Source organism: Vulpes lagopus, chromosome 4, assembly GCF_018345385.1.
Source record: "Vulpes lagopus strain Blue_001 chromosome 4, ASM1834538v1, whole genome shotgun sequence".
NCBI classification, from domain to species: domain Eukaryota; kingdom Metazoa; phylum Chordata; class Mammalia; order Carnivora; family Canidae; genus Vulpes; species Vulpes lagopus.
In genome coordinates this window covers 32,369,499-32,393,603 of record NC_054827.1, presented here as the reverse complement: position 1 = coordinate 32,393,603, position 24,105 = coordinate 32,369,499, and the positions used below count along the sequence as shown (strand labels likewise).

Genomic DNA, 24,105 nt, shown 5'->3' with positions numbered 1-24,105 from the left:
CAACTTTGCTCCTATTTCTTTTTCTTATTTTAAACTTTCTATCTTGCTCCCTGTTCACTATTATGAAGAGAAGAAATGTCTACATAAGTCCTGCAAGTCAGGTTTGTGACAAGATCAGCCAGATCTGTAACTTTTTATGCTACATAGTCAGTAATCTGTGCTGATACAGAAGGCAATTATCTGTCATTATAACCTGCTAATTAAAGATTGGGTAACTGGAAGCATCAATGGGGCATAAGGAAAAAAGAAAAACCAGCATTGTTGAATGTCTACCTTCACGTAAGGCACTGTGTTAAGCAATTCTCTTGAATGTTTTATGCATTCCACATAGCAGCAACACTATGAAGTAGACACTGTTATTATCCTTGTGTTTTGAATAAGTAAATAGAGTTTCAGTGGGACCTTATTCCATAACCTCCATACTTTAACATACTATATATTAAAAAGAAAATAATTGAATTCACCTAGTCATAATAAGGTTGGGGGAAGGTAGTCCTAGTTCTTTCATTTATTACTCCTTACTGAAGATGTTGGACTAATAATCTCTGAAATACCTTGCAGGTTTAATAATCTATGATTCTGTGGATGGGAGAAGAAAGGGACAAGTATTTCCCAAGGATCAAGCCTTTTTTTTTTAAGTTTTTATTTTAGTTCCAGGTAACAAAAAGTGTTATATTAGTTTCAGATGTACAGTATAGTGATTCAGCACTTACATACATCATCCTGTGCTCATGACAAGTGCCCTCCTTAATCCCTATCACCTATTTAACCGATCCCCCACCCACCTCCTCTCTGATAACCATCAGTTTGTTCTCTATAATTGAGTCTGTTTCTTGATTTGTCTCTCTCTTATTTTTCCCCTTTGTTTGTTAAATTCCACATCTGAGTGAAATCATATGGTATCTGATTTTTTTCACTTAGCATTATACTCTCTAGCTCCATCCATGTTGTTGCAAATGGCAAGACTCCATTCTCTTTATGGATGAGTAATATTCCATTGTATATACATACCGCATCTTCTTTATCCATTCATTCATCAATTGGTGGACACTTCAGCTGCTTCTATATCTTAGATATTAGAAATAATTTGGCTATAACATAAGGGTGCATGTATCCCTTTGAGTTAGAATTTTTCTGTTCTTTGGGTACATACCCAGTAGTGCAGTGGCTGGATCATAAGGTAGTTCTGTTTTTAACTTTTTGAGGAACCTCCTTACTGTTTTCCACAGTGGCTGCACCAGTTGCATTTTCACCAATAGTGCAGGATGGTTCCCCTTTCTCTGCATCCTGGTCAACAACTGTTGTTTCTTATGCTGTTGATTTTAGTCATTCTGACAGATGTGAGGTGATATCTCATTGTAGTTTCAGTTTACATTTCCCTGATGATCAGTAATGAGCATCTTTTCATGTTTCTGTTAGGACCAAGCCTTCTTAAATAAAATAATCCACGTACTTACCTACATCTCTTCAGCGCTCTAAGGAATTATGTCATGTAAGAGTTGTGGTTCTTCATTGCTCTCCTTAGAAAAGCATGCTTTTGAGATTATATAAAGAGTTTCACTTTTTTTTTTAAAGATTTTTATTTATTCATGAGAATATACAGAGAGGAGCGAGAGAGGCAGAGATGCAGGCAGAAGGAGGAGCAGGCTCCATGCAGGGTGCCTGATGTGGGACTCGATCTCGGGTCCCCAGGATCACGCCCTGGGCTGAAAGCGGTGCTAAACCGCTGAGCCGCCTGGGCTGCCCAAGAGTTTCACTTTCTTTTTTTCTTTTGCTTTTCTTTTATTTTTTTAAGAGTTTCACATTAAATGACTTTATGAAAACCTGCTAATTTCAGCCTTTTTATGGGATATAAGTGAAAGCACAATTTATGCTGCATCTGTATTTCAAAGGAAGTACTTAAATTTAGTTTTAGGAATTAATCTCATTTGGTCTGGAATTTCCTAGGCAGTCTCCTACTTTTTTCCAGTCTGGATCTGCTTTTTACCCTTCTCTTTTGGCCTATCTGAATCGTCTTGGATTCCTCCACGACCAGTTATACATTACTCTATTAGCCTGAGATTTTTTTTTGTAGAAAAAAGAAAAGTGTTTTTCAAACTATGTTTGGTAAAGGATCTATTTTTGTTCTATTTTTAAAAATTTCCAATCCACCATGGACCAATATTTATATAAACTACAATAGAAGTAACTATTAGAGGGGATCCCTGGGTGGCTCAGCGGTTTGGCGCCTGCCTTTGGCCCAGGGCACGATCCTGGAGTCCCGGGATCGAGTCCCACGTCAGGCTCCTGGCATGGAGCCTGCTTCTCCCTCCTCCTGTGTCTCTGCCTCTTTCTCTCTCTCTCTCTCTCTCTGTGTCTATCATAAATAAAAATAAATACATAAATCTTTAAAAAAAAAAAAGAAGTAACTATTAGAAAAATGAAAGGCCTCTCCCTGGGGGTTAAAAAAAAAACATAGTACAAGATCCCTGATCGTTTGCCTGGATGTCATGGCAATGTCAAATTATCATAATTTCTAAATGCTTACTGTGCTTATTTTGTCATAAACTGGCTTCTTTTGGGAGCCACACTTAGAGAGTAGCACTGTTCTAGAGCAGCAGTTCTCAGATACTTGTTCCCAGAACCCTTTTAACTCTTACTATTTGAAGACTCTAAAAAGCTTGCTTTTGTTTACATGGGTTATATCTATTACTATTTATTTTAATTTGGAAATTAAAACTAAGAGAATTTAAAAATATTTACTGATTAATATAAAAATAATCCATTATGTTTTCATTATGTTTTTTTATAAAAAAATAACTATTTTATCAAAAATATTAATGAGAAGAACAGTATCATTTACCTCATTGAAGATCTCTTTAATGTCTGGCTTAAGTGAAGGTACTAGATTCTTGTATCTGCTTCTATATCCGATCTGTTAGATTTGGGGTTTTTTGGTTTAATTATTTGAAGATAATCTGGCTTCAGGCAGATGTGTAGTTGAAAAGGGATAGTGTATTTTAATGGCCTTTTGAGGTAACTGTGGATATATTTCTTTGATATTACACTAAAACTCAACAAGTGGTAGGTTAGTTGCAATACAGAATATGAAATCATATCCATAAACTTTTTGTACTTTGTTACATTGGAATCCATTGGTTCTGTCTTGTAGTTTGAGTGAATCTTTTACCTTTCATGATTTTGTAACTTTGTATATTGGCCATTTAAAAAATACTGGTTTTGGGGTGCCTGGGTGGCTCAGTCAAGCATCTGGCTTCAGCACAGGTCACGAACTCCGGATCCTGGGATTGAGCCCCGCCCCTGTGGGGCTCCACACTAGGCCACTAACCATAGACTATGCTTATATTCTCCCGTCAACCCCTTGGAGGCACACTTTCTCTCTCTCAAATAAACCTTAAAAAAATAAAAATTGGTTTTATGAAGACTTATATTCCAAATGTGGACACGTTCCTCTAGTTTTTTTGTTTTGTTTTTGTTTTTGTCTTTAGATCAAGAGTACACTGGGGGGTGGAGTAGAGGGGGCACAGGAAGAGAGAATCTCAAGCAGGCTCCACACCCAGTTGTTTTGACTGACCACACAGGGGCCCCATCCTCTATAGATACTTTAAAAATCACATTAGTTTATATGACCAGTTATTTCATCAGAAAATCTTTGATTATTGAGAAGTTGGAAGACTCATAGGGGTAGATACTAGTTTTCCAAAATTCTAATTTTAGCTTGAAAGATCAAATTTTATCTTTGACAACAAATACTGTCAGTTGATTTGCTTGAAATAGCAAACTTGCTCTGTTTATTTTTAAGGAAATACCTGCCAGATGGTCAAGTTCAAATAATCATAGTTTTTCTGTCAGTCATTCTTTTTTTTTTCTTTAAGATTTTATTTACGTATTCATGTGAGAGAGAGAGGCAGAGACCCAGGTAGAGGGAGAAGCAGGCTCCATACAGGGAGCCCGATGTGGGACTTGATCCGGGGACTCCAGGATCATGCCCTGGGCCTAAGGCAGGGGCTAAACCGCTGAGCCACCCAGGGATCCCCACCAGTCATTCTTTCAAATAAAAATGATGTTTTATGAAAAAGTGGCTAGTGATTTTGCAACTTAAACAATCATACAAGTACTTTTTCTCAAGATAACTGTTATACTTCAGTGTGTAAAAGTGCTTTATGCATACTTCTCATTTCATCATGCAGAATATTAAAAGACAGTGTCCAAAGGTTGAAAATTAATGAAATTAATCATTTTTTTAAATTTTTTTTTTTTATTTATTTATGATAGTCACACAGAGAGAGAGAGAGGCAGAGACACAGGCAGAGGGAGAAGCAGGCTCCATACACCGGGAGCCCGACGTGGGATTCGATCCTGGGTCTCCAGGATCGCGTCCTGGGCAAAAGGCAGGCGCTAAACCACTGCGCCACCCAGGGATCCCGAAAATTAATCATTCTTACCACTTCAACAAGGACATTAAATAAAACTGGCTTTTGTTTTATTTTAGCTGCCGGTGTATGACTGTGAAGAATGTGATACTAGTATAGTTTCGTGTCAATCACTTTTTATTTGTGCTAACATGCCAGCAGTCTTATCCATCATTGTTCTTGAAGTATGAAGTGCAAATGCCAACACAGTGAAAAGACAATAGCATCTTGGTATTATTATGAAGATAGTTTTGACCTTACAGGACCCCTGAGAGAGTCAGTGACCACTTCTCCACCCCAAATCTGTATAGCTCACTTTCATATAGCCAGAAAAGCAATTCAACTAATACTTTTAAAGTCCAAGAATAGGGGATCCCTGGGTGGCTCAGCGGTTTAGTGCCTGCCTATGGCCCGGGGCACGATCCTGGAGTCCCGGGATCGAGTCCCATGGCGGGCTCCCGGCATGGAGCCTGCTTCTCCCTCCTCCTGTGTCTCTGCCTCTCTCTCTCTCTTTCTATGTCTATCATTAAAAAAAAAAAAAATTTAATTAATTAAAAAAAAGTAAAGTCCAAGAATATATGTCATACATTTTAAAAGATTTTATTTTGGGATCCATGGGTGGCGCAGCAGTTTGGCGCCTGCCTTTGGCCCAGGGTGCGATCCTGGAGACCGAGGATCAAATCCCACATCGGGCTCCCGGTGCATGGAGCCTGCTTCTCCCTCTGCCTGTGTCTCTGCCTCTCTCTTTCTCTCTCTCTGTGACTATCATAAATAAATAAATTTAAAAAAAATTTTTTAAATAAAATAAAAGATATTTATTTATTTATTTAAAAGAGAGTGCTTGCATATGAGTAGGGGGAGGAGCAAAGGGAGAGGAAGAAGCAGGCGCCCTGTTGAGCAGGGAGCCTGATGTGGGGCTCTATCCTAGGACCTTGGGGGACCATGACCTGAGCCAAAAGCAGATGCTCAACTGACTGAGCTACCCAGTGCCCCTGTTACACATTTTTTTTTAAAGGAAAAACTATTTACTTCTTCCCAGACTTGTTTGTAAAAATGTTTGAGACAAGTAAAAATAAGTTGTGTAACCAGGGTAACAAATTTGATAATTAGCAGAATTTCTGATTTTCTTTTTCTTGAAAATTGTGGAACTAATTTTAATCATTTGGGAGTGATTTTTTACAGTAACTATTATGTAATTGGCAAGTGTATTCTATCTTTGGACAATCCAAAGTGTACAAATTTTAATAGGAGTAATGCTAGGGAACTTGGCTTGGATTCATATCTTTGGCAGAGTATACGTGAATGCTTATTTTCTAAAATGGTTAATAAGAACCTTTGCTTACAGGTGCCCGGGAATATCACGTCCAGTTTTTTAGCAACCAGCCAGAGAGGGCATGGGTTCATGAAAAGCGAGTACGAGAGTATAAAGGCCATAAACAGTATGAAGAATTATTGGCTGAAGCAACCAAACAAGCCAGCAATCACTCTGAGAAACAAAAGGTATCTGACAACATATTAACATTACCAATCGAACATGGTTTTTATAGGACTTAATAATTTAGTAGAAGTTTTCATACTTGAATTTAGACAGCTGTTAGGATGATTTATTATTTTAACCTAAGTTCAGTTTTAATAATTTATGGTAAGTATGTCAATAAGTTTTATATTTCATATAAACAACATTAGAATACTGTTAAAAACTTGAACTCTGCTTAATGCAACATTGGATTCTATTTTTGAATTGAATTAATGTATGTAAGACTAGTACATGCTAGTAAAATGTGGATTTTGCCAGGGAGTTTAATTCATTTTCCTATTTCAGTATCTTTCCATAATATCCTTTATTCTTATTTGGTAAAATTGTTTTGTAAAAGTAAAGTTTCTAAGATATTTAGTGAACACCTACTGTGAGACAGGTGTATTTTAAGCATTTTAGGTATATTAATTCATTTAATCTTCATAACAACTTAAGTGGTGTAGATATTATTATTCCTATTTCTACAGATGAAGAAATTAAGACACAGACAGGTTAAGTAACTGGTTTAGCCAAGGTTACACTTAGTGATGGAACCAAGAGATATCTTTGTGGTAGTGGATATTTTAGAATTATGCATCAACTCCTGATAATCTTTCTGGTTGATTTTTAAACTCAACTAATTTTAGGATGAGTCTCTTGTGATTCAGAAATTTGTCATATTTTTACACTTTAAAAGCCAAATTTTATCACAGACTATTTTAATTAATTTTATCAGATACCATTTGACAGATTTATACATCAGTGTTTTACATATACTGCTCCTTCTCATAGTTTCATTAGCTAATTTTGGGCTGCTTCTGTCCAAGCTTCTGGATAATTCCTGATGGCTTCAGTCATCTCACATACTTTCATTCAAAGTCTTCGTATCTGTCTTACCAACTTGCCAGATTGTCTTACTTGTCAAAAGTCTTCTGAGCAACAATGTTAGAGACCTATGGAAATTGATTCAGGTTTAATTTTCTCTCATACATTTTTTCTTTCCTATGTCTTGTCAACTTTCATTTGTTCCTCCAGGCTCTCTCCTTCCTCTTCATCCTGCCTCCATTTACATTATGGTACAAACTACCAGCACCACTTTAAATGCTGACTGTGCCATTTGGTTTGGTTGTGATCTCTGCAGCACCTCTGAGCTTTAGGGTATCATTTTTAATGTGAGTGTTTTATTAGCCACTGAGAATAATGGTTCTGTAATCTCTCTTCCCTTTGCCCTCATTATTGCTGTTTTTTTTATGAACATTATGCGAGAGGGATGGCTCCCTCTTTGAGGGACTTGTCCAGCAGAGTGGTCAACAAAAAAGGATATATAAAAGAGAGTAGACCTGCATATCATCAGATAGTAATACCAACTATCAGAGTTGGGGAGTTAGAACATTTCAGGTATTTGACTAAAGATATTTATGCCACGTGCAAAGGTGACAGGATCAATGGGAAGTCATAGTGGTTTAAATGTACAAATTAGGTTAAAGGGTATCTGATAATGCTTATGTATTTTTTTAGATTCGGAAACCCCGACCTCAGAGAGAACGTGCTCAGTGGGATATTGGCATTGCCCATGCAGAGAAGGCATTGAAAATGACCCGAGAAGAAAGAATAGAACAGTATACTTTTATCTATATTGATAAACAGCCTGAGGAGGCTTTGTCCCAAGGGAAAAAGAATGTTGCCTCCAAAGCCGAAGTTAAGAAAACCCGAAGACCAAGGTCAGTGCTGAATACCCAGCTGGAACAGACCAATGCAGGTGAGGTGGCCTCCTCGCTCTCAAGTACTGAAATTCGGAGACAGAGCCAAAGGCGGCACACAAGTGTGGAAGAGGAAGAACCACCTCCTGTTAAAATAGCCTGGAAAACGGCCGCCGCAAGGAAATCTTTACCAGCTTCTATTACAATGCACAAAGGGAGCCTGGATTTGCAGAAGTGTAACATGTCTCCAGTCGTAAAGATTGAACAAGTGTTTGCTCTTCAGAATGCTACAGGAGATGGGAAATTTATTGATCAGTTTGTTTATTCTACGAAGGTACCTCCTTTTTTCATGGGTGTTTTGGGGGAACAATATTTAATAAGTAGGCAACCTTGGCACTTAAAACCCACAAACAGCACAAAGTCATAATTTAAATATCTTTTTATCTGCTGCACGGGAAATGTTCAGTTTTCTGTTTAAGAGGGGGTAAAACAGGCAAAAAGGCTATGTTTTCCTTTTTTTTCCCTCTTTTGTAATATCCCCATCTGTAATAGATTATCTTGAGCTGTGCAGCCAAAATTGAGCTTAGCTCCTTAAAGCTGTGGAAAAAAACTCGGCAGTTTGCCTGTTTCTAGTTTGTATAGTTAGTTTTTCTTAGCTGCAAAGCATGCTTCCTTATTAAATTATTTTTGTCAGTTATTTGAATTAACCACCGTAATAATTATACTTGCTGATCTATTTGGTCGCACCAGCAATTTTGTTAGGTTCATTTTGGCTTGGGGTATCTGATGCATTTTAGGGAAATTCCGGAACTGTGTTTGTTCTGTAACAATTAACTGTGGTGATAGCATGGGTAATGGGGTGGAAATACCTTTTCAAATTGCATACCTCCACCAGCCAGCCCGGAGCCTCCATTTAGGGCACTTATATTTTAGCTTTTAGACTTTAAAACTGTGTTATAACATTTATAATGTTTATTCCACATACCTTTTCACTCTCCTCCCAACCCTTATCACAGTTATGGGCTTGTGAATTCAATTTATGGAACCTCATGGGTATGTGCTTTTAAAGAATTCTGCTTAATTTTCTAACATTGTTATATGCATATGAAAATACTTAAATATAGGTATGCATCATTAGTGATATATCTTTCCAAGTTTTTATTTAAATTCCAGGTAGTTGGGCAGCCCAGGTGGCTCAGCAGTTTAGCGCCTACCTTCAGCCCAGGGCATGATCCTGGAGTCCTGAGATTGAGTCCCTCATTGGGCTCCCTGCATGGAGCCTGCTCCTCCCTCTGCCTGTGTCTCTGCCTCTCTCTCTCTTTGTCTCTCAAGAGTAAATAAAATCTTAAAAAAAAAAAAATTCCAGGTAGTTAACATACAGTGTAATATTAGTTTCAGATATAGAAACTGAATGAAGATGTTAGTGATTGAACACTTACATACAGCACCCAGTGCTTGATTGATAATATTTTACTAGAGAGAAATATGATGGTTCTCTATTCATCTGTTTCTGACTGTAGGTTCAACGGAGTTCAATAAGACTAAGCTACTTGGAAAAACTTAAGTTACAGTCTCCACTTAGCTCTACTGACAGCTTTGCATAGCAAATGAATACGCTGCAATTTTTTTTTTTTTTTACTGCTAATTGGCTTCATTCTTGGAGCTAGTTTTTATCTGCATTTGGATAGACAAATCAGAGTTTGTCACCACACTCCAAAGAGTGCTATTTAAATGAAATTTGAGATAATACTGATCTTTTTATTTATTTATTTATTTAAAAAAATTTTTAAGGTGTGTTTATTTATTAGAGTGTGCCCCCACACATGAGGGGGACGGACAGGAAGGGGCAGAGGGAGAGGGAGAGAGAAAATGTCAAACAGATTCCCTGCTGAGCATGGAGGAGGGGTGCTCAATCTCACGACCCTAAGATCATGACCTGAGCCAAAATCAAGAGTTGATGCTTAACCAACTGAGCCAACCAGGTGTCGTCCTAAAACTGATCTTTTTAAAATGAAGACCTTAAAAGTACATATATTTACAAATCACTCGTTTATTTTATTGTGTTAAAACACCTAAGATGAGATAGAACTATAATTGTACCTCCCTTCTGTCTGCTCCATACTGCTTTGGGTACACATTTTGGTCACCATGAATATCAAATTTCTGTATCTAAGGATATTCCTTTTTTTTTTTTTTTTTAGGATATTCTTTTAAGACATGTTGACATTTTTATATGTATAGTAGGGTACTTTACCAAATGAAAATGACTCGAGGGCAGCCTAGGTGGCTCAGCAGTTTAACAGTGCCTTCAGCCCAGGGTGTGATCCTGGAGACCTGGGATCCCACGTCAGGCTCCCTGCATGGAGCCTGCTTCTCCTCTGCCTGTGTCTCTGCCCCCCTCTCTCTCTGTGTGCCTCTCATGAATAAATAAATAAATAATTTTTTAAAAAAGGTTGACACATTTAAAAAAAAAAAGAAAATGACTCGAGTTCTTTTCCTGTGATGATTTAAAGGGAGAGATTGGGGATCCCTGGGTGGCGCAGCGGTTTGGCGCCTGCCTTTGGCCCAGGGCGCGATCCTGGAGACCCGGGATCGAATCCCACGTCGGGCTCCCGGTGCATGGAGCCTGCTTCTCCCTCTGCCTGTGTCTCTGCCTCTCTCTCTCTCTCTGTGACTATCATAAATAAATTAAAATTAAAAAAATAAATAAAGGAGAGATTGTTCAGACCAGAAAACATTTTATTTTTGACAGAAAGCTAGGTGATACAGGTTCATTTTTTAGTGATATGCCTCATGTGGAGTTGGGTCAGTTTCGTTTTTTTTAAACATAATGTCATTGTACATTTTAGAATACATTCTGATGATTTAATAAAATTGCTCTGGTAATGGCAAAGATGATAAATCAACTGCAATCAAAGACCATGTAAAATTCAAGCAAATTATGATCATCTTAAGCTGTCTTTGTAAGCCGATGATGCCATTTGCCTAGTAATCAGCTATTTTTTATTTTGTCTTATTTTGAAGGGAATTGGTAACAAAACAGAAATAAGTGTCAGGGGACAGGACAGACTTATAATTTCTACACCAAACCAGAGAAATGAAAAGGCAACTCAGAATGTATCATCTGAAGCAACATCTGGTCCTACAGGTGGGTAATGAATGAAGAGTATGTAGATCCATTTTGAGAGGTCATAGTTCTTTTCTGCTAATAACATGGTAGCTATATTTCTAAGAAAATTTTACTTATCAAAATCAAATTATATTTTAAAAAATGAAGTGGTAAAAGCAATTACGTCAATAGAAAAGAATGGCTTAAGGGACTAGGAAGCTTTATTCATTGTTATTTTTCCTACAGGAGTTTTAGTAATAAGAGAACTGTGTAATTAAACGAGGATAGTTCTGAAATCTGTGCGTAACTGAGTAAATGCACCATTTGTTTAGCTCTCTTTGAATGAAAATGACAGCTTTACTTTTCTAGCACCATTAACACATTCTTACCATTTCCTCCTTCATCTCTTATTAGAAACTAATTGACAGATGCCCGTGCTCCTTTTATTATTCTTAGGTATCCTAAATGTTAGTAAGTAGGGAACTAGGGCCTAACTCTCCTATTATAATCTGTTCTCTGATTAACAGATACTATTCTGATTAACAGATATTCTTGTTTAAAAGAGAAATGCATATATTCAGTAAAGTTGTGCCTGTGAATGGTCAAAGTAACTTTTTTTTTAGTAACTTTTGTTAAGGGACTGACATACTAAGGATCTTATAGTTTAACTGAGTGTCTGGTGGGGTTTATATAACTGTATTATTGCTTTATTATAGCCATCAAGAAAAGAGAATGTCAACTGGCTGGTCATTTGGAATCTTAGTTTAGGAGAAAGGGGTTTGTTTCACCTTGTTCTTTAAAAAAATTTTTGGAATCAAATCAGAGAAGGGACCAAGCAATTTTCTAGAAGGATTAAGCTCTTGAGAACTTAGGTAGTAACTCTGAATCAGTAATAACTCAGGCAGAACTGTGGTTGAGTGGCACAAAGGGGCAAATATTTTTGGAAGGGAAATTTTAAGATTCTTCTTATTAAAAAGAGCAAAAATAAAAGCAGTCATTGTTCAGGAAAGAACTTGGGCTAGCTTCCTTTAAAAAAAAAGTTGGGGGGGGTGGTTTACAGGACAGAAAGAAGAGGTAGCAGGGAGGATGGGGCATACTTTGGATGGGGCATACAAAACATTATGCCTTTATCCAAAATTGAATTGGGAAGGGAATGCTTTAAAGTAGGGAGAGAGTAGCAAAGTCCAGAACCAGATTTGTAATTTGTCTCATTTCAAAATACTGCAAAAAAAAGGAAAGAATGATGATAAAGAAATGAATAAGTGGACTTAAAAGATTTTGCATTAATTAGCTATAACTGAAAACATTTGTTCCCTACTTTGAAGATTAAAAGAATCTTTTGGCCTTAGCTCTTTGTCACGTATTTTGACTATACCTGACTATACCTGACAATTTTGTTATCTTTCTTTACACTAAACTGTTGGTAATTTGTCTGAATTTAAGTGTGATACCTAGCCTAGGTGAATCTTCATTTAAATAAATCTCCTAATTAGGGAGGAAGTAAACTTCATTTTAGACTGATCTTAAATATTATACTTTTATTTAATAGGACTTATGTTTTTCCTTCCCCTCGGCTACTGAACATTTTATTTTCATGTAGTCTTTTCAGTGTAAGATTTAAGTTTTGCTATGAATTTTTCTTTTTTTTAAGTGAAAGGTACAATGGAAGGTTCTAATTCTTTAGATCTGGAAAAAGCTCAATTCCTTCTTTATGCAGGCACTATATTTAGGTTGTAAATTAATGAGTGCTCTAAAGCTTTGATTTTGGTTTAAATTTGGTTACCAGCTGTGGTTGATGAGCATATTTTGCTTTTTTAAATGACCATTTTGTTTCTTGTGGAAATAATTTTAGTAGTTGAAAAGTGAGAGAAGAGACTTGATCTCCCTTGAGAAGCCAGTTATATCATCATCTCAGTTGTTGTTAATTACTTAGGGAGAATTCTTGAGCCTTTTCCAAGTGAATTTAAGGGGTGCATAGAGGGTATGGCACTGCTAATTTCTGTGATTTAAAGAATTGTATTTGCCTTTATACTAGATTTTTAAGCTATTTTCCACTTCCAGAGATGCTCACCTCCTCTATCTTAGGACATAAATGCAGTACTTTTTGGGGTTTTAAACGTAGTAGAATTTTTTTTTATTAAAGATTTTATTTATTTATTCCTAGACAAAGAGAGAGAGAATCAGAGACACGGGCAGAGGGAGAAGCAGGCTCCACGCAGGGAGCCCAATGTGGGACTCGATCCTGGGTCTCTAGGATCACACCCCGGGCTGCAGGCGGCACCAAACCACTGCGCCACCGGGGCTGCCCTAAACGTAGTAGAATTTATGTGTTCTTCAGATAGCTTTCAGAACAATTATAAGAAATTACATTGCCTTATTTCATATAAGATAGTAGATCAAATACTGTCTGTACTTACTGGAACAATTATGTTGTCATCCTCAAAGCAAGTAAAGCTACTTTGTTTTAGGCAGTTTTATTTTCATTTTCCTCTTCCCGTATAGCTACTTGAATATTAATAATTTTACTAAAGTCTGGATTTCTGGAATACTCAGGTGTCTGTGAGGGTAGGATATTTGTTGTCTTAGTGAACATTTTCAACCATGTAAGAAGCAGAGTGAGCCTGAAGGAAGGAGCCAGCATCTTCATTTGTGACTTTTCTGCTAGAAGTCAACACAGCTCAGGAACCATAAATTAGTTTCAGACTACTTCCTCCCTCCTGAAAACAGATATAGTGGGATCCTTCTTTGTTTTGACTTTGAACTAAGGTGAAGGAAACCATTTACACATAGACAAGAACAATGAAATCATGAAATATAAAGATAACGTGGAAGGCTTTATTGAAGTAGCTTCTGCCTGCTTTGAGGAACTTTCTCCTGTGGCAAGGTGTGGAAGGGTGATTATTATGTAGGAAGGACCATGTAGGAGTCCAAGCCCTGAGAAGATGGAGAACATGCTGCCGGCATCCTTTCTTCTCAGGATCACAGAATGAATCACTCCTGACTTAGTGTTCTTTCAAGATGTGGTCTTTAGTCTAAGTTTTATCCTGTCCAAAATGGGGTCCATGTGAATTTTCGTTCGGTTTACTTCCAAAGAATTTTACTGTTTAAAAATATGAATAGTTTCTGTTTCACTATTTAACATGAAAAACCTTGCTAATTTGTTTCCAAGAGTTTTTCATGACTCGTTATTTCTAAGACATAACCAGTCCCTTGACATCCAAATTAATGATTTGGTTTTGGCCATATCTTTGTGCCTTTTTCCCCCTTTGTTCATAATATAACAGTAACAAAAACTCATATGGGTACACCAAGCACCATTAAACATTTTACATATATAATTAGTTTAATTCATTTGTTAAAATGCAAAATATGTAGGACTGATTGAATTTTTAGTGATTTATAATTAAAAGACCAAAAGTAAAAAAAAAAAAAAACATAGAACAAAGTAGTGAGTAAGAAAAGCATGGAATTGGGTCAAATCTTAATTATATAATTGTCAAGTCATCCTTAAATGAGTTTTTGTTTGTTCCTTTAAATCATCTCTTAGGCTCAGTAGAAAAGAAGCAACAGAGAAGATCGATTAGAACTCGTTCTGAATCAGAGAAATCCACTGAGGTTGTGCCAAAGAAGAAGATCAAAAAGGAGCAGGTTGGCTTCCTACATGTAGAGAGTTAAAACATTGTATTTGTAAATGTTGTGGCTTTTATGGTATCTTAAAAGAAAGAGAAACTTTCCCTAAGCTGAGTTCCTCTTTCTGGACTATTTTATGCTTCTGTGTTGGTGAGTTCCAGTGCCCAATTCTAACACAGCCATCCCTGTGATTCTGCTTCAAGCATTTTCACAAAAAACAGTCAGGCTTCAGGAGATGGGAAGCCAGTACAAGACTCTTAAAGAATTCCTCACATTTATTTTGAAATTTCTGTTATGAGCAAAATGATTTCATGTTTTCATGATTTTTATTTGGAACCATCATTAAGTCCCCCCTGCCTTTTTAAATTTTGATTTTTTTGTTTAAACCGCTGGTATGTATTGTTTTTATTTTTTTAAACAAATCAAATTAATTTAACAACGAGAGATATATTTAAGACACAATCATATATGATCTGGTTTTTCTGTCAGTATCACAGATTTTTTGGAATGTTACTTTCCCAGTGGAAGGGCACTCACCTATGATTGGGTGATCAGAAACACCACTGAAGTAAAAACAAAAAAAGGGAAGGGACATTTAACTGAAAGGTATTAAACCAGTGTAATCAACGTAGTAATATGCATATAAAATTACCTGTTCAAAGAAATTTTTAGAAACCATTACTCCTTTAAATTAAACTCACAATAAGAATTTTTCTTGATTTTTTTTTTAAAGTGGAAAAATATCCATTTTTTATAGCTCAGAAAGCTGCAGTTAAACAAAAAGAATTCTGAATAGTATTAGTTCCAATAAGCTTTATATTTTTAAAACCACTTGATATGGAAGTGCAGACTTTTCTATTCAGATTATTTCCTTCATAATTTTAAACTTCCAAACTTACAAGGTGTGATTTTGTGGGTGCTCTGTGGTATCTCCAAGCATGTAAAACAATTTTCCCAGAAACATTTAACCAAAATTTAAATAATATACTAATTTGTCATTCATTTACCATAATTAACTTTCATACTTAGGAAATTATATTCCAAAAAATCTTTCTAAGCTCTTGCAAATCTATAGCATTCATTACCAAAACAAAGTTGTGATTTTTCCAGCTGGTTCCCAAATTCAGTCTGTGACCAGTCAGTTTAAAATTAATAAGCAGAATGAGTATAAAAAGTGGGACAAATTGTTAATGCCACTGTGTTATAGTTAGTAGTAGAACAATACCAGTGATTGTTTAGAAGATTTTATATTTGTATTACTAATTGTATCTTATAAAAGCGCTTCTGTTGTATGTTTTTTTACTTGTTGTAAAAAAAATAAAAATTTTTTAAAAAGCTTAGAACAATCCTTAAATATTTACAAAATGTGTTTCAACATGCATATTTCACTACATCTTAAAGAAACATAAAATTCAATTCATAGCTAAAACAGGAACTCCTCCAAACAGCATCCTTTCTTTAATTCCAATGGTTCAATCCTCAGATTACCACGTGTTTTACATAGACATTGGCAGAATAACTTCTGATCTCGCTCTCCTGATGTAGGATCAAGACACTGTTCATAAGACACTCAAGAAAGTGCTTTTGCAATATCACAAACTTATTTTCTTAAGTTTGTACTAGCAGCAAAAGTATTGAGCTTCCAGCTGTATGGAGCCCTGTAGCACTCTCTACAGAGAGGGTCCTGATTCCCAGCAACTTAGCTGTGAGTGCAGGCGCGGAAGGGTCTTAAAGTGGCGTGAGTTACATTAACCTGAGTATCATAGTAAGTAAAAATTTATCCTAACGTCTTTGGGGCGGGAGGGGTTTATAGCAACATCCGGGCTGGTTGCAGAAACAACCCCTCTCCTGCCTCCCAGACACTGAGGAAAGGATTCTTGTTCTCGTCATTTACCAAGGGATTGGTGGGAAAAGTCTTTGCTAGAGAGCATGTGGCTGTGTGTTGTCACTTGGAATTCAGCATAGGCAGCTAGGATTTAAACCCTCCCTGACCTTGAGACAGAGAACTTTACCCAGAAGATGGGATGGAGTTCAGATTTCAGATACATTAATCACTCATCATTACTTAGATTGATGGAAGTATTATTTTTTTTCCCTCTGTTAATTAAAAGTGAAATAAAATCCTCGTTAATGGTGTATTTTTCTGTCCAAACAGGTTGAAACAGTTCCTCAGGCTACAGTGAAGACTGGATTACAGAAAGGTGAGTTATTATAATGTTGCCTTGCATTTACTTGATTAAAACCAGATTTTAAGAATTACTTATTTGTACTTCATGTATTTTTGTGTGTCTCTGTAAATCACTGTTGTTGCTCTTCAGTCAAAAAAATTTGTGTGAAATTGAAGTATTATGTGTGTGTGTGTGTGTGTGTGTGTGTGTGTGTGTATGTATGTATGTGTATAATTTAGAGTTGATCTTATTCTGTACCTCCATGTGTGAAGTCTTACTTGTTATGGTAAATTGGAGAACACCATGTAGACTTGATACTGTTTCCGGCTTTTCTCCATAAGATTCTGGGGTTTCACTGGTTTATAAACTAGGGATGTGACGAATCCACTTTTTTTGGTATTCGACTGAATACCGAATAGTAGCTATTAATGTTTGTCAAACATGGACTATGACAAATCAGACAAGACAACCTGATTACAAAAAAATCTTGCCACGTTTATTTTGACAGTGCTGTAAAATCTTTTTTTTAATTAAAAATGATTCGTAGCATATTTATGGCCATTATTAGATGACCTTATGCAAATCTATTTGAGATATGCACAAAGTTTAAGAAACCTTAAACTTATATCCGTATTTTCTGTGTGCAATTTGACTACAGTACAAACTCCATAGCATGATTCGTGCGTTTTTGGTGAAATCATTCAAACTGTATTTAATACCCGTAGTTTACTCTGGGCAAATTGCATTATTTAAAAAAAAAAAAAAAAAAAAAAACACCAGCCTCTCTGCATTCTCGGGGAGAAGTCTGCAGCGATGGTCTCCGTGGAGATCCTCAGCAGAACTGAACAGCCTCTCGGAGGGAACACTGCTTGGCGGAGCTCCAAGAAAAGACATCGCGATCGCTGCGAGATTAGGAGGCCTGATTGCGTTGTGTTTCCACCATTCCACAGGGTCGGCGGACCGGGGAGTGCAGGGCTCTGTCAGATTCAGTGACAGCTCCGTCTCCGCAGCGATTGAGGAAACTGTGGACTGAGATTCCTGTACAATTTCATCCCAGAAACTCCAGACTTGGAGTCTCCATGCAAGATTTCTTTGTCGGCGGCTCGATAAACAGTTTCTTTGTTTTCAATTTTGATTTCGCCAATCATCATTATTGGCATTTTCCTGCCTGGTTTCTTCTTCAAGACTCTGAACAATTGCTTAACATTCAGATGATTTTTTTTGGTCTGAGCTGGATGGGTACAGCTTAAATCATGGGTCCAGCCTAAAAACCACCGTTTAACTTACACTGATCAATTTCAACATGGACTGTTTTTGTTTTTTTGGTTTTTGTTTTTAAATAAAGCATCATTAATGCACATCTGCAGGGTTTTGCCAAACAGCCCAAACTGTATACATTACAATCATTAAAAGCTCTTATTTTTTTTAATATTAGTGCCGTTATCATGGAGAACAGCATGGCAGCTGTCTTTGGCAGTCTGTCATTTTTCTAGCATTTTCAGAAACTCATCGGAAATGGCGGTACCTGTGTTTTCCCTTCGAAAGCCTCTCAGTACAGCACTCCTGTTCCTCTGTTAAAACTCCTTGTTAATCCAGTGATCTTTTAGGCCAAGGAAATACTTTGTGGTGGTGTTCTGGGTCCACACACCAGCAATGAAGGAGATAGATTTGTGTACTTGTGTTTTTTAATCAGCGTTAACATGGGCAGGCACCCTCATTTATAGATGTAAGGAAACATTCAGTGAAAAAACTTGTAGAATGGGATATGATAACAAGGTTCCGGTAATCTGAGCAGTCTAAAGAGGCCCACATCCTCCACCACAGAACATGGCTATATACCAAGTGCTACTCTCACTCAGCCTGTTGCGGATCTTCATGGCCTCAGGAGACTTGTTTCTCCATGGTCTCTTCTGGACTGCACACTTCCACCATAGCTTGCTGGGCTGATCTAGATGTCTGTTTGTTGTATGGAAAGTGTGGGGGAAAAAATCCAAAACACAAACTGTGGGTTGAAATATTAACCGTCTCCTTGGTTCCCTGGTATTCACCGTGCCTGATCTGCACATTTCATCGTGGCTGTTTCTGTATAGCCTATACTGCATTAGCCCAAGAGATTGTTGCTTTGTAACTTTTTGCACTATTGTTTTGGCTGGATTTGTATTACACACAGTTTTAAAAAAATTCCACACTATTCTCTGCCTTTTTTTTTTTTTCATATTTATTCCTTCCCGCACAAATTCCACATAGAGGCCTCTCATCCAGCTCTTCGTGATTTGGCTGCATTTGAACATTGATTGTCCGTTACAACCCTCAGCAATGTGCCTCCTAAATGGCATGACATATGTAGATGTGCTGCAGCACTTGTTAATGGTCACAATAAATGCCACTTCACCAAGGAAGTCTCAGATGAACAATTATGAACATCCAAAATTTACGTGGGGGGCAATAATCAACTGAATTGCAAAATTCGGGGGAAAATGGCACTATCCGTGTACGAATCGAATACAAATCAAAGATTTGTCACATCCCTAATAAAAACAAGATGGAGGTGTCTCTGCGACCATATTTGTAAGCTACACAGTGTGTTGGGTTTTATGTCTTCCCCCTCCAAATTGAATGGTTCTTTGGATTGCTCCAAATCAATCAGCTATCCTATAATTTTGATAGAATTGGTTTTTAGCTTGGAACTTGGGCTCTGTTGACTGAAAATAGCTTTAGAGCAGAAGCACTGAATTAAATGTTTTAATAGAGCGGTTGTAAATTAAATCACTCACTATCAGGAAGGTCAGAAGCTTACGAAGTTTTGATTCCTGACTTCAGTGTTACAAAGAGAGATGTGCTTTTTTTCACACTACAGATGAGTTTGGGGAAAGAAATAATCTCCCACAAAAAAAATTAAAACAACAAACCTTAAGCACTATTTTAGGATTAATTTCAGTGTGTTGTATTAAGGTGCCAGCGAGATTTCAGATTCCTGTAAACCTCTAAAGAAAAGGAGTCGCGCCTCAACTGATGTAGAAATGACTAGCTCAGCATACAGAGACACATCTGACTCCGATTCTAGAGGACTGAGTGACCTGCAGGTAAATATGTTCAAGTCTCGGGGCACATTACTCTCTTTTGCTTTGCAAAATGAAGTAACAATGCTTTGCCTGATTTGTTTGGGGAGCGGGGAATTTTTTAAATACTCAGAGAACAAATCATTTTGGTTATTTTGTAACTTACAAATGTCTTCATTTTGCTGATTTCTTATGTAACAGAAGCATGGTTTCTGTCTTTTTAAATTTTAACTACAGTTTCTCTCAAAACACCAGGCATATAGCATCCAGCGGTTTTAGAAAGAAAAAGAAAAAAAAGAGGTATTAGGTTTATTTGAGCAAATCTTGCCAGGATTTTCATAGCACTTCACTTTGAGGAAATTTTTGTTTTATTTTTCTTAAAAAGTACTATGTTTTCCATGTAGGTAGGCTTTGGAAAGCAAGTAGATAGCCCTTCCGCTACTGCAGATGCAGATGTTTCTGATGTGCAGTCCGTGGATTCAAGTTTGTCAAGAAGAGGCATTGGAGTCAGTAAGAAGGACACTGTGTGTCAGGTAGGCAAACAACGGATAGCTTGAAATAACTGCTGTAGTATTTTGCCAATAACATACTTACCTCCTGCTGGAGAGAGTAATATCTTTCTAAATTATATTATTTTAAAGCCGTAATATCTAAAAGCCATTTCTGGCTTTTCACATTACAAGTGCCAATATTCATTGTGATACTCAAGTTATTAATTGGAAGTAAATGGGAGGTGCCTGGCTGGCTCAGTCGGTAGAGCATGCAGCTCTCGATCCTTAGGGTTGTGAGTTCAAGTCCCATGTTGGGCCTAAAGCTGATTTAAAAGTAAATGACAGGGCAGCCCTGGTGGCTCAGCAGTTTAGCACCACCTTCAGTCCAGGGCCTGATCCTGGAGACCCAGGATTGAGTGCCACATCGGACTCCTGGCATGGAGCCTGCTTCTCCCTCTGCCTGTGTCTCTGCCTCTGTGTGTGTGTGTGTCTCATGAATAAATAAATAAAGTCTTTAAAAAAAAAAAAAAGAAATGACAGATGATTTATTTCAAAAATTTTCTTTAAATTCAGTTAGTTAACATATAGTGTATTATTAGTTTCAGAGATAGTCAGTGATTCATCAGTCTTACATAATACCCAGTGCTCATTACATCATGTACCCTCCTTAATGTCCATCACCCAGTTACCCTGTCCCCCTACCCACCTCCGCTCCAGCAACCATCAGTTTGTTCCCTGTAAGAATCTCTTATAGTTTGTCTCCCTTTCTGATTTTGTCTTGTTTTATTTTTTTCTCCTCTTCCCCTATGATCCTCCACTTTGTTACCTTTTTTAATGTATAAATATACATTAAAGTGTAATAATGTATAAATGCTCAGTACCCTTTTTGAAAAATAGTTTTACTCTGTGAAGAAAAGTTAAAGTATTGTAGATTCCAAAGAAGAAATCTTGAAAGATCAAGTATGCCTTTAAACTTTATACCATTTTGGGTCTGGAAATAGTTATCTAATTCAGTGTTTGTTTTTTTTTTTAATGTATTAAATATACATGTCTTCCTGTATTCTTACTATTTTTGTGATGATGAATACTGCGTGATATATGTAGAATTGTTGAATCACTATATTGTACACCTGAAACTAATATAACACTGTGTTAACTAACTGGAATTAAAAACTTTTTAAAAATTTTTAAAAAATAACTTACCTCAGTAGTTCTTAAAGTGAGGGCTAAGGATCAGCAACATCAGCATTGTCAGGATACCTGTTAGAAATGCAAATTCTTGAGCCTCACTGTAGACCTGCTGAATCAGAAACTGTGGGAGAGGGACCCAGTAATCTGTGTCTTAACAGGCCCTCCAAGTGATTCTGATGCCTGCTGAAGTTTAAGAACTCCTGCTTTTTGCCCTATTACAGATCTGTGAAAGCTCTGGTGACTCTCTGATTCCTTGTGAGGGAGAGTGCTGCAAACACTTTCACCTAGAGTGCCTGGGATTGGCATCAGTCCCTGATGGAAAGTTCATCTGCATAGAATGTAAAACTGGTAAGTTTACTTAGTTTGATAGATACAAAAAGACAGGTAGAAAGGAATGTGCCATGGCAGCATCCACCATGACATCTAACTACTTTTATGTAGCTCTCATCCTCCACTCCCATAGATATTTCAACAAATTAAGACCATCCAGTGATTGGGATTCCCAAGATCAAAGGAGTAGTTAGCAATATTATTGTCAAATTTTCTTCTACTGATCCTTTTGCCATAAAATCTATCAAATCATTAAGATGGATTTATGTTTTATCTAAACAGCTATGCAAAATATGTAGACTGAGATATTTTTGAGATGGGTTTGAGAGTTTTGTGTTAAATAATAAATAAATAAATAAATAAATAAATAAATAAATAAATACATAAATAAATAGTTAAAGAGCCCTTGACTTGGGGTGCCTGGTTGGCTCAATCAGTTAAGTATCTGCCATCACCTCAGGTTGTGGTCTCAGGGTCCTGGGATCAAGGTCCTCATCAGACTATCAGAGAGCAGGGAGCCTTCTTCTCCCTCTGTCTCTCTCTCTCTCTCTCTGTCTCTCATGAATAAATAAGTAAAATCATAAAAAAAAAAAAAAAGAAAAGAAAAGAAAAGAAAAAATCCCTTGACTTTAATGGACTGGAATAAGCATCAATCACAAAGTATGACCGTGATGAATATATTTTTATTGGAAAGATGGAAATTGTTTTTTAGACATTGCAGGTTTTGGACTTACCATTTTTTTTCTTATCCCTCCAGCTCATATAAACTACTACCAATCAAAACAATTTATAGAGAAAGAAAATTTAACACCTTACCCAAAGTCAAAAGACAACATATGATGAAACAGGGATTTAAACCCAGGAAATAGCTTAACCCCTAATTCCTTACTGTTTACTGTTGCCTTCTACCACCTTGACTAAGTAGGGTGAAGATTATATTTCATATGTCCTAACACAGACACACACATACACATGTGAAAATTAAGCTTATTATAAAAGCTGTTTGAACATATAACTTCTATTTTTCCCTATATAAAATATTACTTATCACATTTAGACTCTGCAGTAAAACTTTTGAACAGTTTGCCTGCTGGCAACCTCAGGGTCAGATTATCTGCACATTGTTTTATTTGGCTCTCAAAATATGCTTTGAACGTGTGAATGTGGGTCAGGTACATATCTCTGGTTCCCCACATTCTCTACCATTCCCTTTTCTAAAACCCTATCACTCCAGTCATTTATGTAATCTGCCTGGCCCCTTTAAGCACTTAAATTGTAATCTCTGATCTAAACTAGTGATAGGAAGGACTATGTTTTGGTAGTATTAGAATACTCTGAGGGCTTTTCTCCTGACTCTAGAACTCAGCAGAGAAGAATTCTACCAACAAAGGCTAGATAAAATCTAATTTGGCACACATCTTTTAGAAGAGTTAAAAGAGAAATTTGCTTTAAAAATAAGTAGTGGGACACCTGGGTGGCTCAGTGATTGAGCATTTTCCTTTGGCTCAGGGCATGATCCTGGAGTCCTGGGATTGAGTTCCACATTGGGCTTCCTGCATGGAGCCTGCTTCTTCCTATGTCTCTGCCTCTCTCTCTGTGTGTCTCTGCCTATGTCTCTGCCTCTCTCTCTGTGTGTGTGTGTCTCTTGTGAATAAATAAATAAATAATCTTTTAAAAAAATAATAAGTAGAGCAAAGTTGGAAGACTTAATTCCTGATTTAAAAATTTGCTACAAAGCAAAGATAAAAAATAAACAATTTTTTAATTTAAAAAATAAAAATTTACTACAAAGCTACAGCAATTAAAACAGTGTGATACTGGCATGAAGACAGAAATATAAAGCAGTGGAATAGAATAGGGCGCCCAGATATCGGGCTCCCTGCATGGAGCCTGCTTCTTTCTCTGCCTGTTTTTCTGTGTCTCTTACGAATAAATAAAATCTTAAAAAAAAAAAAAAAAAAAGAATAGGGCACCCAGAAACAAATATTCACACATTTGGTCAAATGGTTTTTTTGACAAGGATGCAAAACCATTCAGTGGGAAAGGACCAGTCTTTTCAACAAACGGTGCTAGGAAAATTGGATATCCACATGCAAAAGAATGAAGTTGGACCTTTACCTAACAACAGCATACAAAATTAATTCAAATGAAAAAAAAAAAAAAAAAAACAAAATTAATTCAAATGGATCAAAGACCAAAATTAAGAGCTAAAACTATAAAAATCCTAGAAGGAAACATAGGGGAAAAGCTTTATGATAATAGATTTGACACTGATCTCCTAGATGTAACACCAAAGGCATAGCCAACAAAAGAAAAAATAAACAAATTGGGCTTTATCAAAATTAAAAACTTTGTATACCATTAACAGACTAAAAAAGCAACCCACAAAATGGGAGAAAGTTTTGGCAAGTTCCATGTCTGATAAGAAACTAATATCCAGATTATATAAAGAACTACAACTCAACAAAAAAACCAAACACCCCAATTGGGCAAAGGACT

The 24,105-nt window shown here is 36.7% G+C and overlaps 1 protein-coding gene across 6 annotated transcripts in view; it reads left to right on the top strand.

Moving 5' to 3' along the window:
• Window positions 1-24,105, top strand: part of NSD3 (nuclear receptor binding SET domain protein 3) — a 119,436-nt gene that overhangs the window by 56,558 nt on the left and 38,773 nt on the right. For 5 of the 6 annotated variants that reach the window (XM_041752822.1, XM_041752821.1, XM_041752818.1 and 2 more), the window contains exons 5-12: window positions 5,758-5,912; window positions 7,447-7,962; window positions 10,653-10,776; window positions 14,285-14,385; window positions 16,523-16,568; window positions 19,488-19,618; window positions 19,999-20,127; window positions 21,498-21,624. In XM_041752822.1, the coding sequence (XP_041608756.1) occupies window positions 5,758-5,912; window positions 7,447-7,962; window positions 10,653-10,776; window positions 14,285-14,385; window positions 16,523-16,568; window positions 19,488-19,618; window positions 19,999-20,127; window positions 21,498-21,624 (1,329 nt within the window). Of the gene's footprint in view, window positions 1-5,757; window positions 5,913-7,446; window positions 7,963-10,652; window positions 10,777-14,284; window positions 14,386-16,522; window positions 16,569-17,485; window positions 18,931-19,487; window positions 19,619-19,998; window positions 20,128-21,497; window positions 21,625-24,105 lie in introns of those variants that run through there. The other variant, XM_041752823.1, reaches the window with a different exon arrangement.